Source organism: Canis lupus, chromosome 18 (genome assembly GCF_003254725.2).
Source record: "Canis lupus dingo isolate Sandy chromosome 18, ASM325472v2, whole genome shotgun sequence".
NCBI lineage: Eukaryota > Metazoa > Chordata > Mammalia > Carnivora > Canidae > Canis > Canis lupus.
The window spans coordinates 37,258,883-37,283,515 of record NC_064260.1 but is presented as its reverse complement, the minus strand read 5'-3'; the positions used below and the strand labels follow the sequence as shown (position 1 = coordinate 37,283,515).

Below are 24,633 nucleotides of genomic sequence, written 5' to 3'. Positions count from 1 at the left end.
ACAAAACTCTACTTTATTGTTCCTGGTCATTCAGTCTTTGTCATGGTGAAGTTTTCTGCTAAGTTGAGCATTTATAATCTCAGTATATGCAATGCTATTCATTCTAGAAACCAATAATAGCCAAACTGTTTTCTAGATAACCAATAAGTAAACTAGTTAGGGGACTATTGGAAAGGGGAGAAAAGTCTAGTCAACACAAATCATTGTGTAGATCAACCAGTCCAAAACTGCATGAAAATCTGCACAACTGACCCATCTCACAGCTTCTTTGTAAACATTACCTCAGGATCAGAAAAACAAAGGCCCGTGAGAAAGCACGTGATCCTTCTGCATAGCTTTCTTCATGGCATTTTTAATCTCCTTATTCCTAAAACTGTAGATGATAGGATTCACCATAGGGATCACCAGAGCATAGAATATGGACACCACCTTGTCCCGGTTTAGGGAGTAGCTAGAACTAGGTCGCATGTACATAAAGAGACCAGAACCATAGAAAAGAGTCACAGAAGTCAGGTGAGAGGCACAGGTGCTGAAGGCTTTGGTCCTACCTTTAGCTGAGCTGGTCTTTAGGACAGCAGCAACAATATAACCATAAGAGATGAGGATCACAAGGACAGACACCATTCCAACAACAACACCCACAATGAAGTTCACCACCTGGCTGGTAAAGGTATCAGAGCATGATAGAACCAGAACGGGAGGAAGGTCACAGAAGAAGTGGTCAATCATGTTGGGCCCACAGAAATCATGCTTGTAGACAGAGTATGTTTCAATCAAAGAACTGAGGAATCCACCTGCATAGGCACCAACCACCATCTTTAAACAAAGGGTGTGGGAAATGAGGGCTGTGTAGAGCAATGGGTTGCAGATTGCAGCATAGCGGTCATATGCCATGGCTGCCAAAAGAAAGCATTCAGTCAGCCCCATTCCACAGAACACAAAGTACTGAGTGGCACAGCCAACAAAGGAAATGGTTTTCTGCCCTGTGATGATGTCAGAGAGCATCTTGGGAGTTGTGGAGGACACATAGCAGATATCTAGGAAGGATAGGTTACTGAGGAAGAAGTACATGGGCGTGTGCAGGTGGCAGTCCATCCTGATGAGGACAATGAGACTCAGGTTCCAGGCTAGTGTCAAGAGATAAATCCCCAGAAATAACATGAAAAGGAAAAGCTTCATTTGAGGATGATCTGAAAATCCCAGGAGAATGAATTTCGTCACAATTGTGTTGTTCTTTCCTGCAACCATAGACCTACTTCCTGCATTAAGGAAAGAAACAATCCTGTGATCAGTTAGATTGTGCTTGTTATTATGAGTGGATATTTCCTGGAAAATCATATAAACAATTAACACCAAGTCAACATCACAGCCACCTGCTAGCTGTTTCTTCTTCGAGGAAGTATGCCCATGATAATCTCTTTGGCACTATTTAAAATCTCTATGCCATACATCTTGTTGATTAGAAGAAGGTCTCTCTAACGGAGTAAAGAGTAACTGGTAGCCAATAATCGGAGTTTTGTCCTCAGCTCCATTCCTGACTCCTTGGGGACTGTGGAAAAGTGACTTTGCCTCTCCAGATTCTCATTTTCTCAACTGAAAAAATGGGAAGGTTAAATCAGCTGAGTATCCAGGTTGTTTTAGGTTTATGGCTTTTTAGACTTTCTGACTTGAAAATATAAACCCAGATTAACAACCACGAGGAATCTTATATTTTATATCTCTTTAGTATAAGAATCTGGGAAAGGAGCAAAATACAACAAGCTATATTTGACATATTGCATTTTGACCAACTCATAATAAAAATAATCCATACTATCAGGTTACAAAACTAAAAGAAAAAATATACAGATATATAAATATACATAGACTACATAGACATACATGCTTAGAACTAGAAAATTTTCCTAATTATGTAATAAGTTTTTATGTAGGAAGTGCATAAAATGCATAAAAAGATCAAAACTTTCATGAGCACAGTCAGCATTATTATGGGCTAGAAGGGCTGAGATTAATATCTCCATAGTTGAGGGAATGGTAGAACAATACCAACATTGACTGAAATTGGATGAACCGTGGTAGTCAAGAACAAGCAGAAATCAGTATTTTCTGAGCAAGGAAACCTGGAAAGGGTTCATTAGATACTTAAGGATAATATTTAAGGATGGGCTTGGGACAACCTTGATATCATCAGGCCTGACCAGGTTATTTTTAAGAGAGAATCCCATGTGCATTTTTCATTAAGAAAGACAAGGTGGCTGGGGCACCTGGGTGGCTCCGTTGGTTGAGCATCTGCCTTCGGCTCAGGTCATGATCCCAGAGTCCTGGGATCGAGCTCCACATCAGGCTCCCTGCTCAGCAGAGAGTCTGCTTCTCCCTCTGCCTCTCCCCATGCTCATTCTCTCTCTCTCTCTCTCTCTCTCTGTCTCTCTCAAATAAATAAATAAGATCTTCAAAAAATAGGCTGACACTGATGTAAGATCAAAATGAAGAAACATAAATGAGATGGGTGTGAAAAGGCAGATACCCTGGGGAAGACTCAAGGCTAAAATTAAAGTTGCTAATATTTTATCATTTTATGGAATTTGACTACCCATGCATGTTTACAACCAATTGCTACTATCAGATAGTGTTTCTCTATCATTCATCATATTAAAAACTGTTCTACATGAAGAGGTGCTCAACAGCACTAATCATCAGGGAAATGCAAATCAAAACCACAATGAGTTATCACCTCAGATCTGTCAGGATGGCTATTAATAAAAAGACAAAAGATAAGTGTTGGTGAGGTTATAGAGAAGAGTGTTGTACTCTGTTGGTGGGAATGTAAATTGGTGCACTCATTATGACAAACACTATGGAGGTTCCTCAAAAAATTAAAAATAGAACTACTGTGTGATTCAGCAATCCTACTTCTGGGTATTTATCCAAAGAAAATGAAGTCAATATCTTGAAGAGATAGTTTCACTTCCACGTTTATTGTGGCATTATTCACAATAGTCCAGATTGTTTCTAACCTAAATGTCCATTGATAGGTGAATGGGTAAAGAAAATTTCAGACAGATGATGGTGATGATGATGATGGAGGTGATGATGACAATGATGACAGACTATTGATGAGAGAGAGAAGGGGGGGATGGAATAGTATTCAGCCATAAAAAAGTAGGAAATCTTGTCATTTGCCAAGACGTGGATGAACCTGAAGGACTTTATGCTAAGTGAAATAAGCCAGACACAGAAGGATAAACTCTGCATGATCTCACTTATATGTGGCATAAAAAAGTCAAACTCATAAAAGTAGAGAGTAAAATGGAGGTTGGGGGGCTGGGCAGGAATGGGGAAATGTTGGTTAGAAGGTGCAAAGTTTCAGTTATTGAGAATAAATAAGCTTTGTATATCTAATGAACAGCATGGTCACAACAGCTGACATTACTGTATTATATGTTTGAAGTTTTCTAAGAAGATAGATCTTAAATCTCAACACACACACATACACAACATACACACACACACACACAGGATAACTGTAGAGGAGACAGAGAAGTTATTTAGCTTCATTTGTGGTGACATTCACAACATATATGTATATATAAAACTATAAGTTGCACACTTTAAATATATAAAATTTCTATATGTTAAAGATATTTCTCAGTAAAGTTGTTAAAACAAATAATACTACTCCTAGTATTGTGTTTTCTAAAATTTTAAATCTCCTCACAGTAAGTCACCAATTGAGCAACCAAAATTGAGAAGAGCCAAGGCTGCTCTTCACTATGACATCAATCTATGAACCTATCAAAGAGGAAATAATGTGAGTTTGGTGTTTCTTATCTTAATGAAATCTTCCCTACCGGAATGTAAGCCATTCAAAGGCAAGTTGAGAGGTCTGTTTATTGATCTATTTATTGATTAATTCTATCACTAATCTTGGATGAATGAATTTTTTCACTACTTATCTACAGAGCATCACAATGTGTTTGGCTTATATTGAACAATTATAGTAATATAATATGAAATATATAATATAATCATGAACACTTATTCAAGGCTTATTGAGTACCAAGCACTTTTTTAAGGATTTGATTTATATTAACTCATTTAATCCTCCCTGGAAGTGGGTAGACTAACTCTGCCCCTTTGATAGATGAAATGTGGAATAGGCTGTAAATTATAATTGTCAGTTGTTGGATGAATGAGATGGAAAGGAAGGAGCTGAACTTACTGAATTATTTCAGGCAGAAGTGTTCTGAGATCTCATCCTACAGAAGAACAATTATTGGTTGCTTTGCTCCACTAACATTTTTTACAAACTCAGTTCATCTGCATTTCCTTTGCTCTATGCCTGGTTTCTGGCTCAGTCAATTTTTTATAGTCTGACCTCATGCAAATAGTAATATCCACTTCTGTAATCCCTGCTCCATTATTACTAAATCTTCAAAATGGCCTTAGGGAGTTCACTATTTTAATGGGCAGGAGTAGCCACACTTTTCCTCCACGTGGGTGTCCTGTCATTCACTCTTGGGTCCAAAGTAAAAGCCCAGAAATCATTAGAACTAAACATTTCTGAGCAGTAATTGTTCTCTGGGGTGATAAGGATAGGGATAACCACCCATTGCCAGAGTCTTATTTACAGTCCCCTGCCTTATTCTCCTCTGAGCTTTCCCTGACATGGCTCCAGGAAACTTCCTTTGGCATTGGTGGGCAACTTTCCACTTCGAGACCCTTCATTGGAAATAACCACACACAAGAGAGTTGGGTTCAAATTCTGGCTCTGTCATTTTATCTGTATAAACATATACAATTTTTTTTAATCTCTGAAATATCAATTTCCTCATTTATAGTACTGGTGTAATAATTATAATACCAATTTCAAAAGGGCTTTTGTGATAATGCAATGAGATGTGAATAGGAAGGTCTTAGCACAGTGCCTGATGAATAGAAACTACTCAATGAATGTTGAGTAATAACATCATTAATTCTGTCTCTAGGGTTAGGGCCAAGAGCTCCTTTCTATCTGACATTTCATTATGATGAAAACAGTTTCTTTACTCTTTAATATTTTGAGTTCTATTTCCACCACTGCCATGACCTGGATATGTGGCTGTGGGTGAGTCAATTAACCCTTCCCCCACCTTGCAGGATGTGACCAAATTCAGCTTACTTTCCAAAGACACCTCAAGCTCTGAAAGTCTACATTTTGAGATACTAATTTCCTGTTTTTTGAAGATTTTTGTATGGGAATAAAGTTTACAAAAAGGAATTAATTTGTTTCATGGAGATCAAGTTAGAGAACCCTAGTCTGAGAATAAAAATAATTAAATGACAAAAATAAATTCCATTTGAAAGAGTATAATTACTGAGACTCTTGACACAGAAGGTAATAGGTTGAATTTAGGGAAAGAAATCTAGCAACTGACATTGAAAGAAAAAGAAGTGAGTAACTCCAAACATAGACTGTGAAGGAGAAAAGTCAAGTGAGTTCTTTATTTTTTTTAAGTCAGTTATTTATTAACAGAAGCATTTTGGCTAGGATTGGGGGCATACTGGCTCAGAGGATCCTGAGGCTAGGAGAATCAAGCCCAACTATGAAAGTGTTTTAGTCATACTTACTTAAAATCTCATGATTTTTTAAAATCTCATAATTTAGAAAGTAATCCCTAATTATGCTCTATACATTTTCTTGGAGTTTGAAAAGTTGATAATAGGGAATAGTAGTAGATTTCATCCATCATGACAACTCTGATTATAGTGATAATGGTTATCTGTAAAATAAGACTGAGAAACTCAAGAATAAAGAGCAAATTATAAATTAGTAATATCTGCATTGGAGAGGAAAATGTAGGGTCGGGATATTTGATGTATTTGTCAACCTATGCTATAAGAAATTTAAGAACAAGGAAGAACATTGCCTTATTAAATTCACTTGGATATAAGCATAAACTCTCATTACCCTTACTTTAAAATATCAGACTTCAGGATGCCTGAATGGCTCAATGGTTGGGCATCTGCCTTTGACTCAGGTCAAGATCCCAGGGTCTTGGGATCAAGTCCGGCATCAGGCTCCCTGTGAGGAGTCTGCTTCTCCCTCTGCCTGCGTCTCTGCCTCTGTCTCTATCTGTCTCTGTGTCTCTCATGAATAAATAAATAAAATCTTAAAAAATATATAAAACATCAGATTGCATGTATGATTAACTTTGAGAATTCAAAGTGGAAAGTTAAAGTGAACATTAAAAAGTATGAAAACAAATAGCACGTAAAAGAAAATAAGCTTCATATAGAATTACAAATGTTTAGGAGGTAACTCTTTAAGAGTCAACTCAACACTATGCTGCAGTTCAACCCATGCTACCTTTTGCCCTTATTTCCCAAGATATCATATTGCTTAATACTTCTGAAGTAGATCAGAGTAATGTATGGAGTCTAATGTAAGCTACACGATGTAACACTGAGAAGGTCTTTAAAATTCAGAAAAACTCTTGGCCCCTCAGATAAAAGACTGTTCTTCATCTGATAACTACTAACTTGCCATTAGCGGATTGCCTGACTAGAAGATATAAGAAGTCTCATAACTCGGCTGTGCTGCCTGTCATGAACTGAATACCCAACACTTTCCTTTTTCAAGTAGAAGAGGTATTTATATGACTGAACTTTGACAAATCCTGACATTTGGCCCCCTGCCAACAAAAAACATTTGTATTTGCATATGGTTCCACTTCCTGTATACCTCTTCATGCTGTATTGCTAACTCTCTTCAAATCACATGTTTAGCCTCATGGAGGTTGCCTATTACAATACCCATGTGACCAAGGAGGGAAGAAAAGGGGGATGTTGCTTGGCAAATGGTTCCTGGCAACATGCTGGCAACCTGGATTACTCAACTGCAGTTATGCCACCTTATTCAAGAGTGGGATAGAATGAAAATCCTACCCATGGTTATCAATTTAACTTGTTTATCTCATGATCTACTTAAGTCCAGAAGCAGGAATTCATGGGCAATAGCTAAGAAGTTGGCCAGATATTCAAAGGTTGAGAAGAATATGACTAAAAGCTTAGAGGAAAGGATATTATTTACCTGTGAATATACCCTCATTGCCTTGCAAACAGGCCCAGGCTAACCTGTTGGAGACTGAGACACTGCATGGAGAAAAGTGATTTTTTTCCTAGTTAACCCCATCCTAGACCAGCCCAAGTTCGGCCAACCAGCTGCTAACTGCAAATACATGCGAGAGGTCAGCCAAGGCCAAAATAAAACAAAACAAAGAAAAAACTACTCATCATAACCCAGCACAGTTTACTCAGAATTATAAGTGAAATAAATTACTGTTTTAAACCAAAAAAAAAAAAAAAAAAAGAGTCAACTCAACATTTAACTCACTAGGATATTTGTTTGCTGACAGCTTCTCCTAAAATACGATTTTGTTTCATCTTTATTTAATAGTTTAACATAGCTATTTTAATGAGGTTATTTTAACCATTTCAAAGAGAGCCCAGAGAAAAATCCAAAGGTCCTTGGCAATAAAACACAATCTTGATTCTCAAATTGGGTCTGAAATGTTATTTTGGTTTATGTATCTTCTACTAGTGAGGAGTATAAATGTCAACCTTTTATAGATCCAGAGTCTTTCCACCAGACATTCCAAACAGAGATATGATACAAGACAAATGTAGAGGTTTTAGTGGTCTTTCCTTTCATATGGGAAAGGAAAGGAAAGACTGGAACTTGTACAACCTGAGTTCCAATTCCCATTCTGCTGTAGGAAATTAGGTTCTTGACCTCTCTGGGACTCAGTTTTTTACTGCAAAACAAAAAACTAAAGTGGAAGGCCTCTAAGAACCCAAACAGCAAGATTACAACTGAGATAACTATATTAGCAAATCATGATCAGCACAGGGGAGGACTACTTGCAGACCCTCCCATGGAATGTAGCTGCCACCTAGTGGAAGTATGTCTGAACTGTAGGGTCAGTCTTAGGTGATCTTTGGGCACCAAAATCCACTTGAGAAGCTACCACAGCAATAACAACTGATTATCCTCAAGCACATTATACACCCACCATGCTCCATGCTCTATGCACTGTACCATGTGCCCCTCAAGTACCTTAACTCAACACTCTCACGCAGTTAAATTCTGGGAGGAAACCAGAGCAGGGAGATGGACAACTTACTAAGCATATTGAAAATGGTGAATAACACTAAAAAACAAATATGTTTAGATAAGAGTGATGTATAAGTATAGGCAAAGCACAAATTCACCTTCATGGTAACATTTTAAACAAATCAGATTTTTAAGTTCTTAAAACATCATAACGTAACAAAAGAACAGCCTAAAAGAACAGCCATCACTGTGAGAAAGCATTAAAAATGGTGGTGTTAACACATGGCACAGGTCTGCATTCTGCCTATTTCATCTGTGGGGTCTTGTACACCTCCATTGACTTCACATCACCTCTTCCTTCATCTGTGAGATTCAACCGAGTGTACCAGCATTTATGACTGTGCGGATTATATGTGAAACCTATATGAAAACCATTATGTAAAAACTATTCAAATGGGATGAGTTATTGTTCTGACTTTTAAATTACCAACGTGTCTCAGAAGAAACATCTCTAGCTGTAGTAGTTTGATATCAGCTTGTTAGAAATGCATGGTAATCCATATTATTTTTTTATTCTATTTATTTATTTGAAAGAGAGCACAAGTGAGAGAGAGAGAGAGACAGAGAGAGAGAGAGAGAGAGCACAAGCAGAGGTAGACAGAAGGACAGAGGGAGAGGGAGAAGCAAACAACCCGCTGACCAGGGAGCCTAACCCAGGGTTCAATCCCAGGACCCTGGAATCATGACCTGAGCAGAAGGCAGGCAGATGCTTAACTGACTGAGCCACCCAGGCACCCAGTAATCCATGCTATTATTGTGCCCAGCTAACTCTATGCTTTCATTAAATACCAACTAACTTCTCTACACATTTTAATTAAAATGCCAATTAATTTGGACATAGTTTTTTAATAAATTTATTTTTAATAAATTTATTTTTTATTGGTGTTCAATTTACCAACATACAGAATAACACCCAGTGCTCATCCTGTCAAGTGTCCCCTTCAGTGCCCGTCACCCATTCACCCCCACCCCCCGCCCTCCTCCCCTTCCGCCACTCCTAGTTCATTTCCCAGAGTTAGGAGTCTTTATGCTCTGTCTCCCTTTCTGATATTTCCCACACATTTCTTCTCCCTTCCCTTATATTCCCTTTCACTATTATTTATATTCCCCAAATGAATGAGAACATATCTGGAAAACTGTGTAGAGGTTCCTCAAAGAGTGAAAAATAGACCTGCCCTACGACCCAGCAATTGCACTGTTGGGGATTTACCCCAAAGATACAGATACAATGAAACGCCGGGACACCTGCACCCCGATGTTTATAGCAGCAATGTCCACAATAGCCAAACTGTGGAAGGAGCCTCGGTGTCCATCGAAAGAGGAATGGATAAAGAAGATGTGGTTTATGTATACAACGATTCCAATGTATACATTCCATTATGTATACATTGATTACTCAGCCATTAGAAACGACAAATACCCACCATTTGCTTCAACGTGGATGGAACTGGAGGGTATTATGCTGAGTGAAGTAAGTCAGTCGGAGAAGGACAAACATTATATGTTCTCATTCATTTGGGGAATATAAATAATAGTGAAAGGGAATATAAGGGAAGGGAGAAGAAATGTGTGGGAAATATCAGAAAGGGAGACAGAACGTAAAGACTGCTAACTCTGGGAAACGAACTAGGGGTGGTAGAAGGGGAGGAGGGTGGGGGGTGGGAGTGAATGGGTGACGGGCACTGGGTGTTATTCTGTATGTTAGTAAATTGAACACCAATAAAAAATAAATTAAAAAAAAAAAGAAAGATCCTAACAGAAGAATCAAAGTGTACTCAATTGATTTCAGGACAATGGTGCAGGCTGAGGAGAGAGAAGAGATTCTGGAAAGAACCATTTTTCTATTACTTAAATCATCCTTCTGCCTAAGCCCAAAGGGGTCTTCAGACAGGGTAAGAGACTATTCTTATTGTTGGGAAAGTTCAGAATCACTTGGAGGTTCAAGATTATCTACTTAAAAAAAAAAGATTATCACCTTCATTTGAGCTTACATAAATCTCCCCATTTCAATTCTCATCAAAGTTCAGTATTCTCAGTGTAAGAAACAAATTAGTCAAACCTCTTCCTTTTCTCCCTCCCTCTCCAAACACATGAATTAATGACTTCCTTTTTGTTGCCTGTCTAGCCTCATATTTTGTATTTGTACATGACCCTCTGTAGCATAAACGTTTTACATCTTTATACTACATCATGCTATATCAGAGTAACCTTAAAAAAATTTTAGAGGAAAAATCCCCGCATCTAATGTTTCTCTCAGAGAAAGATGCCAGGTTTCTGTGGAAAGAGAATGGATTTGTGAATGGAGGGGTAAAATGGACCTTATGTGCACTTGTGTTCCAAAATCAATGCATTAAAAACCAAAGAGAAAAGACTCTAATTAATAAAATCACAAATGAAAAAGGAGAGATCACAACCAATACCTAGGAAATACAAATGATTTTTAAAACATATTATGAGCAGCTATACACCAATAAATTAGACAATCTAGAAGAAATGGACACATTTCTGGAAAACCACAAACTACCAAAACTGAAACAGGAAGAAATAGAAAACCTGAACAGGCCAATAACCAGGAAGGAAATTGAAACAGTTATCAAAACCTCCCAAAACACAAAAGTCTAAGGGCAGATGACTTCCCAGGGGAATTCTATCAAACCTTTAAAGAAGAAACAATACCTATTCTACTAAAGGTGTTCCGAAAGATAGAAAGGGATGAAATACTTACAAACTCGTTCTGAGGCCAGCATGACCTTACTTCCAAAACCAGACAAAGACCCCACCAAAAAGGAGAATTAATGGGCCAATATCCCTGGTGAACACAGATTGTAAAAATTCTCAACAAGATATTAGCCTATAGGATCCAACAGTATATTTAGATTATTCACCACGACCAAGTGGGATTTATCCCCAGGATGCAAGACTCATTCAACACTTATAAAACAATCAACGTGATAGATCATATCAACAAGAGAATAAACAAGAACCATATTATTTTCTCAATAGATGCAGAGAAAGCATTTGACAAAATACAGCATCCATTCCTGATCAAAACTCTTCAGAGTGTAGGGATAGAGGGAACATCCCTCAGCATCCTAAAAGCCATCTACGAAAAGCCCACAGCAAATATAATTCTCAAGGGGAAACACTGGGAGCCTTTCCCCTAAGATAAGAACATGACAGGGATCTCCACTCTCACCACTGCTATTCAACATGGTACTAGAAGTCCTAGCCTCAGCAATCAGGCAACAAAAAGAAATAAAAGGCATTCAAATTGGCAAAAAGGAAGTCAAACTCTCCCTCTTCGCACATGACATGATACTGTACCTAGAAAACCCGAAAGACTCCACCCCAAGATTGCTAGAAATCATACAGCAATTCAGCAGTGTGCCAGGAAACAAAATCAATGCCCAGAAATCAGTGGCATTTCTCTACACTAACAATGAGACTGAAGAAAGAGAAATTAAGGAGTCAATCCCATTTACAATTTACCCAAAAGCATAAGATACCTAGGAATAAACCTAACCAAAGAGCTAAAGGATCTATATGCTAAAAACTACAGAACAGTTCTGAAAGAAATTGAGGAAGACACAAAGAGGTGGAAAAATATTCCATGCTCGTGGATTGGAAGAATTAATATTGTGAAAATGTCAATGTTACCCAGGGCAATTTACACATTCAATGCAATCCCTATCAAAATATCATGGACTTTCTTCAAAGAGTTGGAACAAATCATCTTAAGATTTGTGTGGAATCAGAAAAGACCCCAAATAGCCAGGGGAATTTTAAAAAAGAAAACCATATCTGGGGGCATCACAATGCCAGATTTCAGGTTGTACTACAAAGCTGTGGTCATCAAGACAGTGTGGTACTGGCACAAAAACAGACAGATCAGTGGAACAGAATAGAGAACCCAGAAGTGGACCCTGAACTTTATGGTCAACTAATATTCGATAAAGGAGGAAAGACTATCCATTGGAAGAAAGACAGTCTCTTCAATAAATGGTGCTGGGAAAATTGGACATCCACATGCAGAAGAATGAAACTAGACCACTCTCTTTCACCATACACAAAGATAAACTCAAAATGGATGAAAGATCTAAATGTGAGACAAGATTCCATCAAAATCCTAGAGAAGAACACAGGCAACACCCTTTTTGAACTCGGCCATAGTAACTTCTTGCAAGATACATCCACGAAGGCAAAAGAAACAAAAGCAAAAATGAACTATTGGGACTTCATCAAGATAAGAAGCTTTTGCACAGCAAAGGATACAGTCAACAAAACTCAAAGACAACCTACAGAATGGGAGAAAATATTTGCAAATGACCTATCAGATAAAGGGCTAGTTTCCAAGATCTATAAAGAACTTATTAAACTCAACACCAAAGAAACAAACAATCCAATCATGAAATGGGCAAAAGACATGAAGAGAAATCTCACAGAGGAAGACATAGACATGGCCAACATGCATATGAGAAAATGCTCTGCATCACTTGCCATCAGGGAAATACAAATCAAAACCACAATGAGATACCACCTCACACCGGTGAGAATGGGGCAAATTAACAAGGCAGGAAACAACAAATGTTGGAGGGGATGCGGAGAAAAGGGAACCCTCTTACACTGTTGGTGGGAATGTGAACTGGTGCAGCCACTCTGGAAAACTGTGTGGAGGTTCCTCAAAGAGTTAAAAATAGACCTGCCCTACGACCCAGCAATTGCACTATTGGGGATTTACCCCAAAGATACAGATGCAGTGAAATGCCAGGATACCTGCACCCCGATGTTTATAGCATCAATGGCCATGATAGCCAAACTGTGGAAGGAGCCTCGGTGTCCAACGAAAGATGAATGGATAAAGAAGATGTGGTTTATGTATACAATGGAATATTACTCAGCTATTAGAAATGACAAATACCCACCATTTGCTTCAACGTGGATGGAACTGGAGGGTATTATGCTGAGTGAAGTAAGTCAGTCAGAGAAGGACAAACATTATATGTTCTCATTCATTTGGGGAATATAAACAATAGTGAAAGGGAATATAAGGGAAGGGGGAAGAAATGTGTGGGAAATATCAGAAAGGGAGACAGAACGTAAAGACTGCTAACTCTGGGAAACGAACTAGGGGTGGTAAAAGGGGAGGAGGGCGGGGGGTGGGAGTGAATGGGTGACGGGCACTGGGGGTTATTCTGTATGTTAGTAAATTGAACACCAATAAAAAAAAAAAAGAAAACCATAGATGGGGGCATCGCAATGCTGGATTTCAGATTGTATTACAAAGCTGTAGTCATCAAGACAGTGTGGTACTGGCACAAAAACAGACACATATATCAATGGAACAGAATAGAGACTGCAGAAATGGAGCCTCAACTCTATGATCAACTAATATTCGACAAAGCAGGAAAGACTATCCACTGGAAAAAGGACAGTCTCTTCAATAAATGGTGCTGGGAAAATTGGGCAGCCACGTGCAGAAGAATGAAACTGGACCATTCTCTTACACCATACACAAAGATAAACTCGAAATGGATGAAAGATCTAAATGTGAGACAAGAATCCATCAAAATCCTAGAGGAGAACATAGGCAACACCCTTTTTGAACTTGGCCACAGCAACTTCTTGCAAGATACATCTATGAAGGCGAGGGAAACAAAAGCAGAAATAAACTATTGGGACTAAATCAAGATAAAAAGCTTCTGCACAGCAAAAGAAACAGTCAACAAAACTAAAAGACAACTACAGAATGGGAGAAGATATTTGCAAATGACTTATCAGATAAAGGGCTAGTATCCAAGATCTATAAAGAACTTATTAAACTCAACAACAAAGAAACAAACAATCCAATCATGAAATGGGCAAAAGACATGAACAGAAATTTCACAGAGGAAGACATAGACATGGCCAACAAGCACATGAGAAAATGTTCTGCATCACTGGCCATCAGGGAAATACAAATCAAAACCACAGTGAGATACCACCTCACACCAGTGAGAATGGTGAAAATGAGCAAGACAGGAAACCACAAATGTTGGAGAGGATGTGGAGAAAGAGGAACCTTCTTGCACTGTTGGTGGGAATGTGAACTGGTGCACCCACTCTGGAAAACTGTGTGGAGGTTCCTCAAAGAGTTAAAAATAGACCCGCCCTATGACCCAGCAATTGCACTACTGGAGATTTACCCCAAAGATGCAGATGCAATGAAATGCCGGGACACCTGTACCCCGATGTTTATAGCAGCAATGTCCACAATAGCCAAACTGTGGAAGGAGGCTCAGTGTTCATCGAAAGATGAATGGATAAAGAAGATGTGGTTTATGTATACAATGGAATATTACTCAGCCATTAGATACAACGAATACCCACCATTTGCTTGGACATGGATGGAACTGGAGGGTATTATGCTGAGTGGAGTAAGTCAACGGAGGACAAACATTATATGGTCTCATTCATTTGGGGAATATAAAAAATAGTGAAAGGGAATATAGGGGAAAGGAGAGAAAATGAGTGGGAAATATCAGTGAGGGTGACAGGACATGAGAGACACCTAACTCTGGGAAACAACAATGGGTAGTGGAAAGGGAGGTGGGCGGGGGGTTGGGGTGACTGGGTGATGGGCACTGAGGGGGGCACTTGACAGGATAAGCACTGAGTGTTATGCTATATGTTGGCAAATTGAACTCCAATTTAAAAAATACCAAAAAAAAAAGAAGAAGAAAAAAACAATCAATGCTTGCACCATTCATATGCAGAGTTTGTTGTCACCTAACCATGCATTCAAATATTGGATCAATCTCTGATTAGCTGCAAAATGTTGAGCAATTAGTTTCACTTTTCTGCGTATATGTACAGTTCTACTTTCTTTTGCAGACTAGGTGCTTATCTTGTCCCATATGTTCTTCTGCTAGCCTGAGTTTATTCATCATGTTCTAGCAGAAGAGACTTCAAATAGCCTTGGGGGATCAGAGAAGCTAGCCATTGGGATGGAGTTTAATAAGCCTTTGTTTTCAGACCATTTATATGAGTATATGTTCTCCATACCACCCCAGAGATCAATTAACTACAAATCTGTGAGATTTGTGTAATACATTTCTTTCTATTCCATAAAAGACCCTCAAGGGCAAATGTAATGAAACATCTCCAAGGGGAATGGGAAAAACACCTCTCTCAAAATCATTTCCAGTCCCAGCTTTGAAACATTTTCAAAAAGACCCCAAATGCAGATATTAGCAGATACCAAAAGAGCTTCTTAAAGATTCTCTCTCTTCTTTCTGTATATTTTTCCCCTCCACTTTTCTGCCCACAAACACACATTCTATGCATCAAGTGGATATTTTTATCTTTGGCGAACAAACCAACCCCAAGCTTGCTCTCCCAGCTCATTAGCACTTCGGGAGATTGGAAGCAGTTACTGAAGCATGATTAGACTCCTTCCAAAGCAAAACTTAAGACACACATTGGCTAAAGGACAGACAAACAAGAGGAAGAAGGGTGAGTACAGTCATTCATCTTTTACTTTTTGTCTTCATACCCATGTTAATCTCACTTTATAGAACACTTTAGATCTACAAGCCCATGTAGATAACTAAGGAATTCTTTGGATTTGAGTTTTTCTCCATGTACCTCTCAATCCTGTATTTCCCACAATTCAGCCACAATCTTACCTTACCACTGCTTTGATGGGCTTCCTGGACTATGTTTGAGCCCTGGCAACTAGAAAGAGAATGCAGAGGGGATGAAATTTTGGAAGGAATTGTTATGCCCTTGAACAGAGCTCCAATTATTAGTAAGTGGTGTGAGAAGCAATCTGGAAGTGCTGTGATTGGGGCAGACTTCACACAGCAGATTTTCCAAACACCGCAGAGACTTCTAACCTCTAAAACCCTCCTCTGTTCTAACTGGTTGCCTGAATCTTACCCTCTGAATCTTAATTTCTGGATTAAGTTTTGGTACTTTTTGAATACTCATTTTATGTCGAGATTTGCACATTTGGGTGAAGGACAGACCTGAAAGAAGACCTTGAGGGCATCAAGCTCCTGCAAGGGTGTGAGGAGGGGCCATCATGGAGTGGAGGGTAGAGCCCAGAACAAGAATGATGGAGAGATCAGACAATCCATTCCTGTTCCCCAGTTTGGCTAAAGCTCTCCTTGTCATTATACCATGGTTTTTTTGTTGTGTTTGTTTTTAAGATTTATTTATTTGAGGGCCACCTGGGTGGCTCAGCAGTTGAGCATCTGCCTTTGGCTCAGGGCGTGATCCTGGGATCCTGGGATCGGTCCCGCATTAGGCTCCCTACAGAGAGCCTGCTTCTCCCTCTGCCTGTGTCTCTGCCTCTCTCTGTGTGTCTCTCATGAACAAATGAATGAATGAATGAATTCATAAATAAAATCTTTTTTAAAAAATAAAAGATTTATTTATTTGAAAGAGAAAGAGAGAGCCGGGGATAGTGGCAGACGGAGAAGGAGAGAGAATCCTCAAGCAGACTGCCTGCTGAGCACGGAGCCGGATCCAAGGACCTCGAGATCATGACATGAACCAAATCAAGAGTCTCCTGCTAAACCAACTGAGCCACCCAGGTGCTCCCTTCATACTGTTCTTTAATTCCATCCCCAAGTATGTGAAGCTCAGACTAAATAGACTTAGCACTTTCTTGCAGATATTTGGTAAAGTATGACCTGAGTTGTAAATCAACTTTACCAGTTCCCATCAATTCCTGAGTGTCTTCCGTGTGCAAGTTACTGTGCTAAGTGCCTGATTTTACTGTGTTATATCTTCACCATGGCCTTAAAGACTAGTGTTATTTACAAAGATGTGGCTCAGCATCTGTGAATGCAGTGAGGTCACTGAGTCTCCTGAACTCTCTTTTTTCAGCTGCTATTGATTATACTTATATGAAAGGATTGTATGGAAGTCTAGATTCAGACCAAACTAGCCCTCCACTCAGTTTGCTGCCAGTGAAGTTTTTTTCTCTCTGAAAAAAAGAGGCACCTCTTTGTGAGCAGAGCTCAATGATACAAAGTGCTCCAAGAACCTTGAAGATACTTTCTGTTTAATGTTCTAGGGTAAGATTCAGGGCATCCATGGGAGAGAATAAAACTCTGGATGTGCTTTTCCTCTTGTTCCAATTTGTCCAGATTCACTTTCTGTTTCTGGGGATGGGAAATTTCATCCTTAAATGTGAAAGTTCTCCCCTTGATGGCAACATTCTAATGGATTTGCAGTTGACCCAACAACCCACCACACCCCAACCCAGATCATTACAGTCTTCAACCTCACTCCCAAACATTTGTTACAAGCCTACATGACCCATCTGTGGACCCCTCATCTCAATCCACACCACATGAGGGGAAGTGTTTTCATTTTTTTAATAATAAATTTATTTTTTATTGGTGTTCAATTTGCCAACATACAGAATAACACCCAGTGTTTTCAAATAAGACTCTGTTCCTTAAAGAATTCTTTAAGGACTATGAGTCTTTTGCACATTATCTTAAGCAATCTTCCAATAACTCTAAGAAGTCAATGTTATCCCCATTGTACAAATGGAGGAATTGAACCTCAGAAAGGCTATATTAGTTGCCCAACACCCTATAGCTGGCAAGCAACAGAGGCAAGACGAGAATCGGGCTTGTCCTGAAGCCTACCCAGGATCATAACCACCACTTTATCCCCCTCGTTTTGCTGCTAACCTGAATAAGTGCTCCAAATGACCTTTAATCACATCAGAGACCTCAAGTTTCTACCTTACTAAGGGCTGAGCCTACACTAATGGGTGAAGGCACCAGCAGAGCTGTTTTCTTTTGCCCACAGTTTCTCTATGTAGCTATACATCAGTTCTAGACAATGCCAAACTTTGCTGCAGGTCTCTCTTCTTGAAGGGGAAAGAATTATCTCCTGATTATGGAAAGTCTACACACCTTTCACAGAAAGATGCAAACCCTCTGAGTATAAAGCTTAAAAACATACTGACAAGATTGGGATAAGTAGGATCTCTGAAACTCTGCACAATGATGGCATGGTGATGACCAAAAGGAGCTTTACATTCTCCACTCTCAAAATGTGAGGGTTTTAGCACTGAGAAGTCTGTAGCAGGAACCATTAAGAAAGAGTGGACCCCAATTCCAAGGGCGTCTCTCTGTGTGTAAGCTTCAAGAAGAAAGTTAAGGTCAATGAGACCTTGACTGGCAATGGGTAGATATGAATTGATTTATGAAAAACTAGGGTTATCAAAATAAAATGGCTCTTTTAAATTGAGCAAGAAAACTCAGAGCAAATAGAGAAAGTATTACTTCCCAAACTTGGAATGATTTCTATTCATAGTGCACAAATATTATAGAAAATTACAGAGCATTTTCTCATGGACATGGCCAACATGCACATGAGAAAATGCTCTGTAATTTTCTATAATATTTGTGCACTATGAAACAAACATCCACACACATATACATATATTTGCACATGTAAGGTGTACACCAAAATGTTAAGAGCTCTTATTTCAGGAAATAGAATGTCATAATATCTAGGTTTTTCTTTATTTTTTTGCATTGATCAGAAACTGCACATGATTTTTAGTTTCAACATTTCACAGTTATATATTGATCCAATTATTTCACAGCTCACAGATTGCTTTTAAATTCATAAAATGACACTTCCATTTTGAAATATAAAATGGAATTTATGAGATTCTCTATACTTCAAAGGGTGGGTAGAATAAGCTGAAAGTATAGTTTAAAAGACAAGTAAACCAAAGATACAGATGCAATGAAATGCTGGGACACCTGCACCCCGATGTTTCTAGCAGCAATGTCCACAATAGCCAAACTGTGGAAGGAGCCTCGGTGTCCATCAAAAGATGAATGGATAAAGAAGGTGTGGTTTATGTATAGAATGGAATATTACTCAGCCATTAGAAACGACAAATACCCACCATTTGCTTCGACGTGGATGGAACTGGAGGGTATTATGCTGAGTGAAATAAGTCAATCGGAGAAGGACAAACATTATATGGCCTCATTCATTCGGAGAAGGACAAACATTATATGGCCTCATTCATTTGGGGAATATAAATAATAGTGAAAGGGAATAAAGGGGAAAGAAGAAAAAAATAAGTGGGAAATATCAGAAAGGGAGACAGAACATGGAAGACTCCTAACTCTGGGAAACAAACTAGGGGTGGTGGAAGGGGAGGAGGGTGGGTGGTGGGGGTGACTGGGTGGCGGGCACTGAGGTGGGCACTTGATGGGATGAGCACTGGGTGTTATTCTGTATGCTGGAAAATTGAACACCAATAAAAAAATAAATTTATTATTTAAAAAAAATAAAAAAATAGAAGACGGGTAAGGTAATTTCATTGATTTCCAAATTATTAAGACCCAAGGAAGGATCAAAATATATCCCAAGCCTATAAGAGTCATTCACCGTGAGCCATGAGGCCCCTCTGACTGCACTTTTCCTTCTGTGGCGACAGGCCCTCAGCATCAGAGATCTGCTGACAGTGGGAGTTCTCTCCTGATTTATAGGGTTAAGACTTAGTCTGGGTGTGTATGTGTGTGGTGGGGGGGATTTTTATCCATGTGAACTGGATGGAATCAAACCCCTGATCATAAAAATATGCTTCATACGCTGAAAATTCTCAGAATTTGATCAAGTACATTTCATATTTAGGTTTAAACAACAAACACAGAGTACTTACTATAGGTCAACTATGTCCTAAAGGATATTAGATAGATAGATGATAGATAGATGATAGATAGATAGATAGATAGATAGATAATTGTTAGGTCGGCAGATTGAATGACAGATAGATATATAGATATATAGATCCTAATAACAAAATAAGTGCTATAACTATCTTTACAGAGATTTTACAGAGAGAGATAGAATGTCCAAGTGACTTGCCCAAGATCACACCTTTACTAAGTGGTAAATCTGGGGACTGGAGCCAGGCTGTCTAAATCCAGTCTCCATTCTTAACAACTGAATAGCTTAGAGCTCTGACTACAGGCAAATTTGAAATTGGAACCACATTGGTGTATTCAGATCTAATATTTGCCAATTGAGAGTATTTCTGCATACTCTGGCCTAATTCTTTGGATTAAAAACATTCTAAATATCTGATTGTTGCACAACTACAAAACTGAACCTGGTCCCTCTGTTAATTTCTCTGTTCCAGTATTCAAACTTGAATAAAGTGAGATGAATAGTTAATTCAGGGCATGAAATAACTTATCTGGGACACACAAAACTGTTCTGACAACTTTCACCTGGGACATACTATGTGTTAGCCACTTTACACACTTAGCCTTGTTTAATTCCTAAAAAGAAATGTCAAGTAGGTACTGTCACCCATTTTGGAAGATAAGGAGATAGGAGCCTAGAGATATTTGCTATCTCACTCAAAGTGACACAGGTACTAAGTGGAAGAGACAGGAACTGATCACAGAGAGTCTGAATCCAAAGCTTGAGTTCACATCAATCCTATTGTACTATATTTTAAAAAACAACAAATATTTAAGACACCAACTAAAATCGCCTTCTAAGAGAAACAATCTTTGCAATCAGAGAGGGGGACAAACTGAAGAGAGACTCTTAACCAAGGGAAACAAACTGAAGGTTACTGGAGTGGGGAAGGGGGTGAGGGGAATGGGGTAACTGGGTGATGGGCATTAGGAGGGCATGTGATGGGATGAGCACTGGTGTTATAGGCAAACTGATGAATTATTGAAAACTACATGTGAAACTAAGGATGTACTATGTGTTGGTAAATTGAATTTTTTAAAAAAGAATCGTTACATAAAGTTGTGATCCTCTGCAATACAGTACCTGCCCTCTCATGTATTTTGTGATTTTTTGTTGACTGATATCACCGGTAACATAGATTATCATTATTATGCCAGGTCTACATTTTGTCCTTGTGGTCCATTGGAACCATGTCCACAGTTAAGGCCTGGAACAGCTCTTCAGTGACCATGTTCATCCTCCTGGGATTTGCAGACCATCCAGAACTGCAGACTCTTCTCTTTGTGACCTTCCTGAGTATCTATCTTGTGACACTGGCCTGGAACCTGGCCCTCATCTTTCTGATCAGAAGTGACCCCCATCTGCACACACCCATGTACTTCTTCCTCAGCAACTTGTCCTTCATTGACATCTGTTATTCTTCCACAGTGGCCCCCAAGATGCTCACTGATTTCTTCCAGGAGCAAAAGACCATCTCGTTCTTGGGCTGTGCTGCTCAGTTTTTTTTCTTTGTCAGCATGGGTCTCACTGAGTGCTTCCTTCTGACTGCCATGGCATATGATCGATACGCAGCCATCTCCAACCCCTTGCTCTACACTGCCATCATGTCCCAGGGCCTCTGTACACGCATGGTGCTGGGGGCATATGTCGGTGGTTTCCTGAGCTCCTTGATCCAGGCCATCTCTATATTTCAGCTCCACTTCTGTGGACCCAATATCATCAACCATTTCTTCTGTGACCTTCCACCAGTCCTGGCACTTTCTTGCTCTGACACCTTCCCTAGTCAAGTGGTGAATTTTCTCATAGTGATCACTGTTGGGGGAACATCATTCCTCATCCTCCTCATCTCCTACAGTTACATAGGAGCTGCTGTCTTGAAGATCCGCTCAGTGGAAGGCCGAAGGAAAGCCTTCAACACATGTGCCTCGCATCTGATGGTGGTGACTCTTCTGTTTGGGACAGCTCTTTTCATGTACCTGCGGCCCAGCTCCAGCTACTCACTTGCCAGGGACAAGGTGGTGTCTGTCTTCTATTCGCTGGTGATCCCCATGCTGAACCCTCTCATTTACAGTCTAAGGAACAGAGATATCAAAGACGCCCTGTGGAAGGCATTGGAGAAGAAGAAAGTGTTTTTCCTAGATCATGATTGAAAATATATTTCTCTAAGCTGACAGAGACAAATGATCCTAACATCTATCTCCACGCCTGGCACTGACAAGGGAGACATCTTGTGTGCATGGCCATCTATCTGCTGACCCCACCATGGAGAGTCAAAAGGGGGAAGAGATTAGTTCAGCAAAAACACTGCCCCAGGATACCCTATTCTCACAATCAGTGTTACAACAACCACCTTTATTGGGTGCTTAATGTATTCCAGGTATATTATTTAACTAAATACTCATTGCAGCTCTACGACGCACATAGCACCATCTCCCTATTACAAATGAGGAAACGCAGTCCCAACAAGGAAGACTTATTTGCTCATACAGGGCCATACAGGAAGTCAGAGGCAGAACCTGTTCAGACCCAGGTCTTCCTGACTCCAGAGCCCAATGCTACCTTCCACATTCAATGACAAAAATCCCTGAAGTAGTACAAGTGTATGACTCTTACTACTGGCACATGGCATAACCCAAAAAGATATACTGTGTATGGTTGAGGTGAGTTAGAAAAATAAGATGTCTACTCTTGAACACTCTTCCACGACATGCCTGTTGCACTCCCATTATGGCTACTAAATAACTTGCTAATACTGAAGGATAATATCCTTAGCTGCCATTTCTCTCTCAGCTATGCAGGGGCCTAGAAATTCTAAACCCGAGTGGCTGCACCAGTTCACATTCCCACCAACAGTGTAAGAGGGTTCCCTTTTCTCCGCATCCTCTCCAACATTTGTTGTTTCCTGCCTTGTTAATTTTCCCCATTCTCACTGGTGTGAGGTGGTATCTCATTGTAGTTTTGATTTGTATTTCCCTGATGGCAAGTGATGCAGAACATTTTCTCATGTGCATGTTGGCCATGTCTATGTCTTCCTCTGTGAGATTTCGTTCATGTCTTTTGCCCATTTCATGATTGGATTGTTTGTTTCTTTGGTGTTGAGTTTAATAAGTTCTTTATAGATCTTGGAAACTAGCCCTTTATCTGATAGGTCATTTGCAAATATCTTCTCCCATTCTGTAGGTTGTCTTTGAGTTTTGTTGACTGTATCCTTTGCTGTGCAAAAGCTTCTTATCTTGATGAAGTCCCAATAGTTCATTTTTGCTTTTGTTTCTTTTGCCTTCGTGGATGTATCTTGCAAGAAGTTACTATGGCCGAGTTCAAAAAGGGTGTTGCCTGTGTTCTTCTCTAGGATTTTGATGGAATCTTGTCTCACATTTAGATCTTTCATCCATTTTGAGTTTATCTTTGTGTATGGTGAAAGAGAGTGGTCTAGTTTCATTCTTCTGCATGTGGATGTCCAATTTTCCCAGCACCATTTATTGAAGAGACTGTCTTTCTTCCAATGGATAGTCTTTCCTCCTTTATCGAATATTAGTTGCCCATAAAGTTCAGGGTCCACTTCTGGATTCTCTATTCTGTTCCACTGATCTATGTGTCTGTTTTTGTGCCAGTACCACACTGTCTTGATGACCACAGCTTTGTAGTACAACCTGAAATCTGGCATTGTGATGCCCCCAGATATGGTTTTCTTTTTTAAAATTCCCCTGGCTATTCGGGGTCTTTTCTGATTCCACACAAATCTTGAAATAATTTGTTCTAACTCTCTGAAGAAAGTCCATGGTATTTTGATAGGGAAAACTGTGTGGAGGTTCCTCAAACAGTTAAAAATATACCTGCCCTACGACCCAGCAATTGCACTGTTGGGGATTTACCCCAAAGATACAAATGCAATGAAACGCCGGGACACCTGCACCCCGATGTTTATAGCAGCAATGGCCACGATAGCCAAACTGTGGAAGGAGCCTCGGTGTCCAACGAAAGATGAATGGATAAAGAAGATGTGGTTTATGTATACAATGGAATATTACTCAGCTATTAGAAATGACAAATACCCACCATTTGCTTCAACGTGGATGGAACTGGAGGGTATTATGCTGAGTGAAGTAAGTCAGTCGGAGAAGGACAAACATTATATGTTCTCATTCATTTGGGGAATATAAATAATAGTGAAAGGGAATATAAGGGAAGGGAGAAGAAATGTGTGGGAAATATCAGAAAGGGAGACAGAACGTAAAGACTGCTAACTCTGGGAAACGAACTAGGGGTGGTAGAAGGGGAGGAGGGCGGGGGGTGGGAGTGAATGGGTGACGGGCACTGGGTGTTATTCTGTATGTTAGTAAATTGAACACCAATAAAAAATAAATTAAAAAAATAAAAATAAAAAAATAAAAAAATAAAAAGAAATTCTAAACCCCACAGAATTACATCAGTGCTCTTCTTCCCAGTCTTGGTTACCTAACCTGCCTACCTGGTCAGTATCTCCTTGATTTCTACCATGTCATCCCTTCACCTGTTCCGCACCTGACTCCATTTTATAGCATGCTCTCCTTTTCTCACCACATTCTGAGTTCCTTTTGCGCTCTTCTGTCAGAACCCATTGCTCCTATAAGATCCTTGTTTCTTTACCTGTACAGATTAGCCCTTGCAGACCTACAATGAATAGGACGTGCCATCATCTCAGGAAGGCACACCTCAGGCTCTCACCTCCAGATCATTCTTCCTTCATGGAGAGTAATTAGAGT

General features: G+C 39.5%; 2 protein-coding genes across 2 annotated transcripts; one reads left to right on the top strand and one right to left on the bottom strand.

Annotated features, from left to right (window-relative positions):
* Positions 1–288: 288 nt before the first annotated feature.
* On the bottom strand, positions 289–1,248 carry LOC112663729 (olfactory receptor 5A2). The gene has a single exon (XM_025452796.3). It carries the CDS (start codon positions 1,246–1,248, stop codon positions 289–291), a length of 960 nt encoding a protein of 319 aa, XP_025308581.1.
* A 19,833-nt stretch (positions 1,249–21,081) lies between these two features.
* LOC112663166 (olfactory receptor 5A1) lies at positions 21,082–22,041 on the top strand. The gene has a single exon (XM_025451740.3). The coding sequence runs from the start codon at positions 21,082–21,084 to the stop codon at positions 22,039–22,041; it is 960 nt and encodes a 319-aa protein (XP_025307525.1).
* The last annotated feature ends 2,592 nt before the right edge of the window (positions 22,042–24,633 follow it).